The 12,939-nt window shown below is 41.7% G+C and overlaps 1 protein-coding gene across 11 annotated transcripts in view; it reads right to left on the reverse strand.

Annotated features, from left to right (window-relative positions):
• The window catches only part of ube3c (ubiquitin protein ligase E3C), a 194,879-nt gene that overhangs the window by 119,993 nt on the left and 61,947 nt on the right, over positions 1-12,939 (reverse strand). For all 11 annotated transcript variants that reach the window (XM_069914741.1, XM_069914747.1, XM_069914744.1 and 8 more), the window contains one exon: positions 12,153-12,340. In XM_069914741.1, coding sequence (XP_069770842.1) covers positions 12,153-12,340 — 188 coding nt within the window. The remainder of the gene's footprint in view (positions 1-12,152; positions 12,341-12,939) is intronic.

Genomic DNA, 12,939 nt, shown 5'->3' on the forward strand with positions numbered 1-12,939 from the left:
ACCTTCAGTCTTTATTGTTCATTGGGACAATTATAGGGATCACTTGGTGGCTCAATTTCAATTGTCATAAAGACTCTAAACTTTATAAAATCACATCCCTTTAAGTCCGTCTATTCCAGCAACTAGGTGAAGAAAATGATGTTCAACTCCAGGCACTGCCACTGCATACCGAGGTGAGGAAATTGTCTTTGTTCTTTTGTTGCCCTCTGGAACACGATTGTTTCCTTTCTTTTCATAACAGCATGGAGAAATACTCGATGCAATTCTTTTTGTCTGGCCGATATCTTTAACAAACTCAATTTATTGAAAAGGACCTTTCATGGAAAACACAATAACCTCATTAATAGTATAGAAGCCATTGTTTCTTTCCTTCAAAAGTTCAAAGTGTATTAGAGTAATAGCAGATGTCGGGACTTTTCATAATTTCCAAATCTGAACACTAATACAGAATATAAAACATCTAAAGCAAATTCATAAAGATCTGCAGGAAATATTTAATGACCTATTACGCCTCAATATCCCATATTAGATCCATTTGAGGAACAACCAATATCGATGCAGAAATTCAAGAGAGGTTGATTGATTTTCAGAGTGTTCATGACACGCCAAAGTTCAATCAATTAAAAAAGATTTTTGGCTGAAGAGTGATCTGCCAAACCTATGAGAAAAGGCCAAGATATTTTTCATTGCCTTTCCCTCAACATACTTAGTTGAATGTGAATTCGGCAAAGTAGTTTTCAGTGCATCCAATTCCGGAATGGATATTTCCTATTGCTTGACTTAGTCCTTGATTTGACTGAGATTAATATGGAATAATATTGATTAATTCCCATTCTAAATCAGCCATTCCGAACTTTTTTTTGGCTATGTCCCCTTTAGGGTTCCGTTCAAAATGTATGTGCCCTCTTCCCTGTGAAGCAGTCAATTTTAGTGGTTTCTCCTACTGACTACAAAAAAAACATTAAAAATATTTATGTTACATGAGGTGAAAAGAAAACGAGGCTTTAATTCGGAGTGCAACAACTATGGCTTGTGATTCCAGAACAAATAGACAAATAGGAAATCATTCTTATTGAAAAAAAATCTAGAAACAGACTTGATATCACAAGAGTAACCTTTGACAATCAATATCCAATTTGAAGCTTGACATCAAACAAAACTTGCACAAGATCATCAAGTTCAATAATTAATTATATGTTAGAATTGATGAGTTACAATGCACGACATCTCTTTCTGCAATCCAAGATTCTTTGTCACTTCTATCTTTCTATTTGGCAGGGTGGTGGGAGGGGGGAGAGTGGAGGGTTGGGTGGGAGGAGGGGTTTTAGGGTGGGCTGTAAACAATTTGTTTTCTTGTGATATCTGTATACTACAATTATTGAAGTTACCGCATGTATGGAGTATTAAATAAAATATTCACATCCTAGAGTTTATGCTCAAGATTCCCTAATGACTCATTGTGTACAAACCATTGTACTCCAAGAATCTTTCCTTAATTTTTTTTTTAATGTTCATGTTTTCTTCTTTCCTACATATTCAATAAGAATGATTTCTTATTTGTCTTGTTTGTTCTGGAATCACAAGTCAGCTCAAGGACGAAGCCATACAATAGGAAATATCCATTCCAGAATTACATACATTAAAACCTTCCTATGCCTCGAGTAGTTTTCATCACTTCGAATGGCTAACTAAACAATTTGCACAAAAAATGATACTTTTAATTGGCACTTAATTGGAAACTGCAGTTATCAGTGCTGCTTGAATTTTCACACACAAATGTCAGAATGCACTTGTAACATTTGGCAAAGATTAGACTGGGAAACTAAAAGAGCAGCATATGAGAGTACAGAAATATTAGTTTCAAGTTATTGAACATTCATTCAGTGCTCTGTAACATACTCTGGGACACAAAACTATCATTCTATTTATCAACTGCAAGACAAGATTCTTGTCGTTCAATTATTAACTAATTCTGGTATCAACCATTACTGCATCAAATACAACTTTAAAAACTGACAGAACACCAGAACAGTACAGCCTAGCACCACAAAGTAATTGGTTGTAGACTTAAGTGCCTCTGTTCATCTTGTTTTGTGGTTAGTGCTATTCATTGCAAAACAGCAATGTAAATAATGCACTAAAAGCCTATTAGCCACTATTTTAATTTGGAAGTCTTTACAACTGCCAGAGGAAATAAGATGTCAGTGAAATTGTCAATGCTCGATTAGGATAATTAGTGTTTTGTACGCTAATTACGTCAAGGCAGGATGTGAGGTTTCAAGAACAGAGCTACTGGTGATTTGGGACATCTGCATTTATTGCTACAAAGACCCTACCTCTGAGCAATAACAACTGATTTTAAATACATCCTCACACTGATCATGTTTACCAGTGAATTATTTGTAAAGGTGCTTAGTGAAGTGAAGAAAGCAATACGATGGCTATAATGGTACAAGCACAGCTGCCATTTCCTGCATACAATATGCTCTAAATCAGTTTTACTGAAAATCAACATAGCAGAGTTCCTAAAATCATTATCAAAAGATTTTAGATCATTGCTGAAGCTTCATTATTGCTTTGGGTATAGATAGTCTCCCCCTTTCAGTTTCAAGATTGCACAAAAATCATGCAAATCTTCAACTTTAAATATTGGGGTATTCACTAAATTGCTTTGGTACATAAAGATCAAAATCTTCTTTCATAAAATAATGTTGAATTTTGACCATCTTTTTCCGCAATGATAGGTTAATCAGATATTTTAAATTATTCCAGTTTTGGTGGATGGCAGGAGAATCGGAAGGAAAACAAGCATGCAAGAAAATAGTTCACAAACATTTAACTGAAACTGTTAGGAACGCTAAGTGGAAATGAGAAAGGCCGTATGACTGTATTATATAGGAAATCCTGGAGTCAAAGTTTAATGCACCTTCTATACACCCAAAGATTGAATTAAACAAGGATCTTGAATGCACTCCCAATGTATTATTTTTAAAGTTACATAGATAATACAGTAGCAAAATAAATATTCTAAAATTTACAAATAACAATATAAATGACACATTTTTTGGTGGTCAGAATGTAAGAATTTGGGAAAAATGGGGACTTTTTACTTCTAAATTGACATGGTGAGAACCATTAAGGCCCAAGATAACATCTCCTTTGAAAGGCCACAATTTTTATAATGTTGCAAAAATAAAAACACAGGTATGCGCTGCTTAACGTTCATTCGGTCAACGATCGACTGCATATACAACCAAGGTCCCATAATTATTCAGTTACCGCAAGCAAGTCTGCAGCAATTCATAAAAAGCGATTGCTAGCTATAAGAAATTGTATACTGTATAGCCAAACTGATCCCACTACCCCACGCTCTCCCCACAGGGTGTCAGTCCCCACCCTGATCCCACAGCCTCGTGTTGGTCTCCACGGTCCCGTGTCGGTCCCCACCCTGACCCCACAGCCCTGTGTCAGTCCCCACACTGACCCCTGCATACAAATAAAAAATTTACAGATACACTACAGTATCCCATATAGCTTTGCTAAGTATATGATATGGTGTTCGCACAACGTCCACACAGCATCAATTAACGCATTACATACCTGTAATGCAAATCAAATTGAATGAAATTCTGGTTTGGAATTAGACCTACACAGAAACATTCCCCCTCCCCTCCCCATTTGCTGTTATGCCTTCCCTTTTTCATCCAATTATTACCTCTTGCCTGTGGGCCTGTGCTCCTCCCCCACCATTTTATTCAGACATCTGTCAACATTTCGCTCATACCTTGATGAAGGGCTCAGGCCTGACATTATTAATCTTTATCTCTGCTACCAAAAGTACATTGCTGTGTTTCTCCAGCAATGTGTTTTTAGTTCCATCACAGCGTCTGTAGACTTGCACGTTTTAAATTCTTGGTCAGGAATCAAAAACCCTAAATTTATGATTGCGCTCACTAACATTCTAACATTAATTACAGCAAAAAATTCAGTAAGATTATGAAGAATGAATAATCTTTCTTCATTATTTCTCCAAGACCAAGCCAAACCTTTACCATAATTTCTGGAAGGCTTTAAACTGGGAACAATCAATACTTAAAAGATGAGCTTTATTATATGAACTTGCATTACTTTGGTGCTGAAGTCCACAGTAACTTTGCTTATGGCAAATATCTCCATGGACAATTCCATTGACACAGAAAACAATTGGCACATAAATCTCTTTGTACCAGCCATGGTCTGTGTTTTGACAGAATTTACCTCAGATATTTAATATCCTGAAGGAAAGCATGTTCCCACAACACCACAGAAAATAATCATGTTACATTATTACATTACATTAGGGGTATTTATGAGACTTTTAGATAGGCACATGGAGGGAAGAGAAATAGAGGGTTACAGGGTAGAGAGGGTTTAGTATAGTTTAAGGAATATATGGTTTGGCAAAACATCGAGGGCCGAAGGGCCAGTACTGTGCTGCAGTGTTCTATGTCATTTTTCTTAATCCACTGTCCTCAAGATACTGTGCTCGAAGTGTTGACTGCTCCAACGTTCATGCAAGAAATCAATAGCACCAAGTTTCTTCTTTGTTTTTCACCAGCAAAAAGTCTGAACAGCTGGGTAAAAGAGCAAAGGCCTGAAATAAGCAAGTTATGAGATAGCTACAAGGGAAAATCTAGATACAGCTATGCGCTGCTTAGCATCCACAATATGCTCTAGAAGATTGTGCGTAATGCAATGTGGTTGTTGTGCAAACATTATGTACTTAGCAAAGCTATATGGGATACTGTAGTATACCTGTAAACTTTTTATTTGTAGGTAGGGATTACTGTGGGGACCAACACAGGGTTGTCGGCAAAGAGCAGAGCAGTGGGATCAGTGTGGGGACCGACACAGGGTTGTCGGCAAACAGCAGAACAGTAGGATCAGTGTGGGGACCAACACAGGGTTGTGGGTAAAGAGCAGGGCAGTGGGATCAGTGTGGGGACTGACAGGGGGCTGTGGAGAGAGAGTGGAGCAGTGGGATCAATCTGGGGCTGATACAGGGCTCTGGGCAGAAAGTGGCGCACTTGGATCAATTTGAGTATGCAGTACACAATTTCCTATAGCTAGCGATCAATTTTTCTAAATTACTGCAGACTTACTCGTGGTAACTGAATAATTATGGGACCTCGGGCGTATATGCGGACAATATTCCCTGAATGGATATTAAACGGCGCATATCTGTAATTAATTGTGAAGTGGCGATAGGAAAGGGTAATTACACAAATCCTAAAGATTCGACATTGTGGGTAAAATGTGAGATCTGCTTCCAAAATTGAGCCTCCATGGCTATCCTTTGGAGTAATTCCCACAGAACTACCCATGTACTTTGGCCAATTTTACTAATGCAGTTTCTTTCTTTCTTTGGCTTGGCTTCGCGGACGAAGATTTATGGAGGGGTATGTCCACGTCTGCTGCAGGCTCGTTGGTGACTGACAAGTCCGATGCGGGACAGGCAAGCACGGTTGCAGCGGTTGCAAGGGAAAATTGGTGGGTTGGGGTTGGGTGTTGGGTTTTTCCTCCTTTGACTTTTGTCAGTGAGGTGGGCTCTGCGGTCTTCTTCAAAGGATGTTGCTGCCCGCCAAACTGTGAGGTGCCAAGATGCACGGTTGGAGGCGAGATCAGCCCACTGGTGGTGGTCAATGTAACAGGCTCCAAGAGATTTCTTTAAACAGTCCTTGTACCTCTTCTTTGGTGTACCTCTGTCTCGATGGCCAGTGGAGAGCTCGCCATAGAACACGATCTTGGGACGGCAATGGTCCTCCATTCTGGAGACGTGACCCATCCAGCGCAGTTGGGTCTTCAGCAGCGTGGATTCGATGCTTGCAGACTCTGCCAGCTCGAGTACTTCGATGATGGTGATGAAGTCATTCCAATGAATGTTGAGGATGGAGCAGAGACAGCACTGATGGAAGAATTCTAGGAGCCGTAGGTGATACCGGTAGAGGACCCATGATTCGAAGCCGAACAGGAGCGTGGGTATGACAACGGCTCTGTACACGCTGATCTTTGTGTGTTTCTTCAGGTGGTTGTTTTTCCAGACTCTTTTGTGTAGTCTTCCAAAGACGTTATTTGCCTTGGCGAGTCTGTTGTCTATCTCGTTGTCGATCCTTGCATCAGATGGAATGGTGCAGCCGAGGTAGGTAAACTGGTTGACCGTTTTGAGTTCTGTGTGCCCGATGGAGATGTGGGGGAGCTGGTAGTCATAGTGGGGAGCTGGCTGATGGAGGACCTCAGTTTTCTTCAGGCTGACTTCCAGGCCAAACATTTTGGCAGTTTCTGCAAAACAGGACGTCATGCGCTGGAGAGCTGGCTCTGAATGGGCAACTAAAGCGGCATCGTCTGCAAAGAGTAGTTCACGGACAAGTTGCTCTTGTGTCTTGGTGTGAGCTTGCAGGCGCCTCAGATTGAAGAGACTGCCATCCGTGCGGTACCGGATGTAAACAGCGTCTTCATTGTTGAGGTCTTTCATGGCTTGTTTCAGCATCATGCTGAAGAAGATAGTAAAGAGGGTTGGTACAAGGACGGAGCCTTTCTTCACGCCGTTGTCAATGGAGAAGGGTTCGGAGAGCTCATTGCTGTATCTGGCCCGACCTTGTTGGTTTTCGTGCAGTTGGATAACCATGTTGAGGAACTTGGGGTGCATCCGAGACGCTCTAGTATTTGCCAAAGTCCTTTCCTGTTCACGGTGTTGAAGGCTTTGGTGAGGTCAACAAAGGTGATGTAAAGTCCTTTGTTTTGTTCTCTGCACTTTTCTTAGAGCTGTCAGAGCAATTACCATGTCAGTAGTTCCACTGTTTGCGTGAAAGCCACACTGTGATCCTGGGAGGACATTTTCGGCGACACTAGGTATGCAGTTAACATTTAATTACCATCACTATCTCTCTTTGGCTTGGCTTCGCGGACGAAGATTTATGGAGGGGGTAAATGTCCACGTCAGCTGCAGGCTCGTTTGTGGCTGACAAGTCCGATGCGGGACAGGCAGACACGGTTGCAGCGGTTGCAGGGGAAAATTGGTTGGTTGGGGTTGGGTGTTGGGTTTTTCCTCCTTTGCCTTTTGTCAGTGAGGTGGGCTCTGCGGTCTTCTTCAAAGGAGATTGCTGCCCGCCGAACTGTGAGGCGCCAAGATGCACGGTTTGAGGCGATATCAGCCCACTGGCGGTGGTCAATGTGGCAGGCACCAAGAGATTTCTTTAGGCAGTCCTTGTACCTTTTCTTTGGTGCACCTCTGTCACGGTGGACAGTGGAGAGCTCGCCATATAACACGATCTTGGGAAGGCGATGGTCCTCCATTCTGGAGACATGACCCACCCAGCGCAGCTGGATCTTCAGCAGCATAGACTTGATGCTGTCGACCTCTGCCATCTCGAGTACTTCGACGTTAGGGATGAAAGCGCACCAATAAATGTTGAGGATGGAGCGGAGACAACGCTGGTGGAAGCGTTCTAGGAGCCGTAGGTGATGCCAGTAGAGGACCCATGATTCGGAGCCGAAAAGGAGTGTGGGTATGACAACGGCTGTGTATACGCTTATCTTTGTGAGGTTTTTCAGTTGGTTGTTTTTCCAGACTCTTTTGTGTAGTCTTCCAAAGGCACTATTTGCCTTGGCGAGTCTGTTGTCTATCTCGTTGTCGATCCTTGCATCTGATGAAATGGTGCAGCCGAGATAGGTAAACTGGTTGACCGTTTTGAGTTTTGTGTGCCCGATGGAGATGTGGGGGGGCTGGTAGTCATGGTGGGGAGCTGGCTGATGGAGGACCTCAGTTTTCTTCAGGCTGACTTCCAGGCCAAACATTTTGGCAGTTTCCGCAAAACAGGACGTCAAGCGCTGGAGAGCTGGCTCTGAATGGGCAACTAAAGCGGCATCGTCTGCAAAGAGTAGTTCACGGACAAGTTGCTCTTGTGTCTTGGTGTGAGCTTGCAGGCGCCTCAGATTGAAGAGACTGCCATCCGTGCGGTACCGGATGTAAACAGCGTCTTCATTGTTGAGGTCTTTCATGGCTTGTTTCAACATCGTGCTGAAGAAGATTGAAAAGAGGGTTGGTGCGAGAACACAGCCTTGCTTCACGCCATTGTTAATGGAGAAGGGTTCAGAGAGCTCATTGCTGTATCTGACCTGACCTTGTTGGTTTTCGTGCAGTTGGATAACCATGTTGAGGAACTTTGGGGGGCATCCGATGCGCTCTAGTATTTGCCAAAGCCCTTTCCTGCTCACGGTGTCGAAGGCTTTGGTGAGGTCAACAAAGGTGATGTAGAGTCCTTTGTTTTGTTCTCTGCACTTTTCTTGGAGCTGTCTGAGGGCAAAGACCATGTCAGTAGTTCCTCTGTTTGCGCGAAAGCCGCACTGTGATTCTGGGAGAATATTCTCGGCGACACTAGGTATTATTCTATTTAGGAGAATCCTAGCGAAGATTTTGCCTGCAATGGAGAGCAGCGTGATTCCCCTGTAGTTTGAGCAGTCTGATTTCTCGCCTTTGTTTTTGTACAGGGTGATGATGGTGGCATCAACCAGGTCCTGAGGCAGTTTTCCTTGGTCCCAACAAAGCTTGAAAAACTCATGCAGTTTGACATGCAGAGTTTTGCCGCCAGCCTTCCAAACCTCTGGGGGGATTCCATCCATACCTGCTGCTTTGCCACTTATTGGCAAACTATCTTCTTCTTCTTTGGCTTGGCTTCGCGGACGAAGATTTATGGAGGGGGTATATTGGCAAACTAATCACAGACAGTAATTAATGCTGAACAAAGTTCAAATGTATTGTCAAAGTACATACACGACGTTGCATACAACCCCGAGATGCACTTTCTTGCGGGCCAGGCAGAATTTCTACTTATCGGTAGTGTAAACTGTACTCAAGAAAAGATACATATACAAATGAGAGAAATGTAAACAAATTGACTATACAAATGCTAAAAAAAATGACTTTTACTGAGTTTGTTGTTTCGGAGTCTGCTGGTGGATGCTCCCGAACTTGATGGTAGGTGTCTTGTGGCACTAAAATTGCTTTCCTGATGCCAGCAGCAAGATCCTTGATGATTAATGGTGCTCTCCATCGGTAGCATTACATGTAGATTTTCTTGATGTTGAAGAGAGTTTTGCCTGTGATGTAGGTCTTGCCTGAGTATTCGTGCTTCCATACCAAGATGTGATGTAGCCGGCAGCACTCTTTCCACTACATATCTGTAGCTGGCCATGGTTTCCGATTTCAAATCAAACTCCTGAGGAAGTCGAGGAGCTGACATGCATTTTTCACGATGACATCAGTACGTTGGGTACAGGAAGGGTCCTCCATAACAGTGACTCTCAGAAATTTATATTTGTTTACCCTCTCCACCCCTGATCCCCCCCAATGATCACTTGATTTTCCCTTCCTAAAGTCTACAATTAGCTCCATGGTTTTGATTGCATTGAGTGATAGGTTGACGTTTGCACATCATGCAGCTAAATTTTCAATCTCCTTCCTATCTGCTGACTCATTGCCTTTTATACACCCACTACTGCATTATCCTCAGTAAATCTGCCAACGGTGCTGTTGTTGTTGTCGTATTGAGCCACATATAAAGGAACAGCACACCGAGATTTATTTTTAAATGATGAGATGATTGTTCAGGAGTTTGTTCATCCTTGTGCATGATGTGCTGGAAATTAGGAAAACAAATGGCACCCTTGAGGATAGATTTAGTGTCTTTACACATCTTCTTTGGCTTGGCTTCGCGGACGAAGATTTATGGAGAGGGTAAAAAGTCCACGTCAGCTGCAGGCTCGTTTGTGGCTGACAAGTCCGATGCGGGACAGGCAGACACGATTGCAGCGGTTGCAGGGGAAAATTGGTTGGTTGGGGTTGGGTGTTGGGTTTTTCCTCCTTTGCCTTTTGTCAGTGAGGTGGGCTCTGCGGTCTTTTTCAAAGGAGGTTGCTGCCCGCCAAACTGTGAGGCGCCAAGATGCACGGTTTGAGGCGTTATCAGCCCACTGGCGGTGGTCAATGTGGCAGGCACCAAGAGATTTCTTTAGGCAGTCCTTGTACCTTTTCTTTGGTGCACCTCTGTCACGGTGGCCAGTGGAGAGCTCGCCATATAACACGATCTTGGGAAGGCGATGGTCCTCCATTCTGGAGACGTGACCCATCCAGCGCAGCTGGATCTTCAGCAGCGTGGACTCGATGCTGTCGACCTCTGCCATCTCGAGTACTTCGACGTTAGGGATGTAAGCGCTCCAATGGATGTTGAGGATGGAGCGGAGACAACGCTGGTGGAAGCGTTCTAGGAGCCGTAGGTGGTGCCGGTAGAGGACCCATGATTCGGAGCCGAACAGGAGTGTGGGTATGACAACGGCTCTGTATACGCTTATCTTTGTGAGGTTTTTCAGTTGGTTGTTTTTCCAGACTCTTTTGTGTAGTCTTCCAAAGGCGCTATTTGCCTTGGCGAGTCTGTTGTCTATCTCATTGTCGATCCTTGCATCTGATGAAATGGTGCAGCCGAGATAGGTAAACTGGTTGACCGTTTTGAGTTTTGTGTGCCCGATGGAGATGTGGGGGGGCTGGTAATCATGGTGGGGAGCTGGCTGATGGAGGACCTCAGTTTTCTTCAGGCTGACTTCCAGGCCAAACATTTTGGCAGTTTCCGCAAAGCAGGACGTCAAGCGCTGAAGAGCTGGCTCTGAATGGGCAACTAAGGCGGCATCGTCTGCAAAGAGTAGTTCACGGACAAGTTTCTCTTGTGTCTTGGTGTGAGCTTGCAGGCGCCTCAGATTGAAGAGACTGCCATCCGTGCGGTACCGGATGTAAACAGCGTCTTCATTGTTGGGGTCTTTCATGGCTTGGTTCAGCATCATGCTGAAGAAGATTTACACATAGAACCTGTGAATCCACATATGGAATACTGTCAAGCCTCCCTACCCAAGGATACACGTGTCATTAACATTTACTCCATTGATTACAGTGGGTTTAGTGAGATCAAGGGGAAAGGACCAATACTCTAGCAACTTTAGAAGAATGAACCTTATTGAAACAAGTTTTACAGAGCTTAACAAGAGAGATGGAAAGGAAAATGTTTCCTTTGGTTGATGTATCTAGAACCAGCAATCATAGCCATTCAGGACAGATCAAAAGAGATTTCTTTAGAGAGGAGTGAATCATTGATGGCCACGGAGGCTCTTTTGATTAATGTATTTAAGATCAATAATATTTTGTATATTGTGGAAATTAAAGAATATGAGGTTAGTGACGCCAAGTATCACTAAACTAAAATAAAAGTCTTCACCTTTGAACGCCAGAGCAGAGACAAAATGATGAATGACAGACTTCTGCTCTAATTTTTGTCCTCAATTCCTACTAAGAGCAGAGCACCACAGGGCAGTATAGAGAACCAGTCAGGAAGAGTCAGTAATGATGGGCAATACAGCAAAATGTAGAAAAATAGTCTAAAGGTTTTTCGCATTTATAAATAGGTGCCCTTCAAATAACATTATCTCACACTTAAGAAAAATGGCAAAATAAAACACACAAGTCATTTTGGCATGGAAAGAAGTCACTAGGCCCCAGAGATCACATCAGAATATTTGCTGCAGGCAATTCGTTAACAAAACAGGTGCACCGAGGTGAACAGATTCCTGCAATCTGAAGTTATTTGATGTGTGTCACAGTTTGCATACATCTGCATGCAGAGGGGATCTGTGCATGGACACAGCATTGATAAAATTTATGCTTTTGAATTTAATGTGTTCCAAGACAGTTAAATTAACTGTCTCCATCTCATTATTTGAAATATCACCATTTTTATTTAATCTTCACATCACAATTTAAAACTGGTCTAAAAATTACAAATTTGAATCTTATAAACTGCTGTTCAGATTATTATGACCATGCAAGGAATATATTTAAGGAAACCTGTTGCACGACTGTAATCCAGAAACTTTGGCTTTTTTTTCTACAAGGAAAAATGTAAAGTTGTGTGAATTCTACTTCAAAAAAATTGTTTATTTTAATATGAGGACAAATTAGCAATTACAAATTTCAATTTTAGAGTTGTTTTCAGCAATCAAATTTTCAGAATTACAATAAACATCAAAAAATATTTTTAATGAACTAAGAAATCTAAGCTTCCATAGTAAACACTTGCCTGATTTTTGGAACCATCATTCTGTGTTGCACCATAAGTGTGTGGCAGATGGAAGCCATCATCGTGAAAACATCCTCACTTACAGATTCTTTCCAAACCAGGTTTAGCAAGGCATTTGTTTGTTGTTTAGTGTCCAGCTTCTTGAGGCACTCTGCAGTAATCACGTTCACCGAAATTCTACCATTGCCCTTTAAAGAGAACAGAATATAAATCTATTCCAAACACATCATACAAAATGAATATATCTGAGTCTATTGCAGTCACCAACTAATCACAGTATATTAAATTGAATTGTTTACCATGAACTTGGATATATTGGTATCCAAGCAGTTCATCTATATTTAATACAATAGATAATGCAATAATAAAAACAAAGGTGCAGGGGTATAATGAAACAAAAGCACAGGGTATTGTGTTAAGAAAAGTGCAGTTCAACTGTACAAACCATCATCGTTTACTAATCACAAGTTTCAAAATGGCAGTAAAAGAAAATGATAGAATATTGGAAGTAGAATTTGTTCATAAACTAAATGGGTAATAAAATTCTGACATGCAAATTATAATAATTGATTATTAGTCCTACAAATGAAGATGTAACATTGAGACTAATAGACTAATTTCATTAATTTATGGTTGGTTATTTCAATAGTGAGTGAGCAAATAAGAAGATCCTATTAGACCAATACTGACCAAACTCTTAAAGAGATTCAATATACAAACATGCAAAAAGATATCCACAATATATTTAAAAGAATAAAGAAAGGAGTAAATACAAAAAAAAATGAAA

The sequence above is a fragment of the Narcine bancroftii genome, chromosome 1, assembly GCF_036971445.1.
Source record: "Narcine bancroftii isolate sNarBan1 chromosome 1, sNarBan1.hap1, whole genome shotgun sequence".
In the NCBI taxonomy this organism is placed as follows: domain Eukaryota; kingdom Metazoa; phylum Chordata; class Chondrichthyes; order Torpediniformes; family Narcinidae; genus Narcine; species Narcine bancroftii.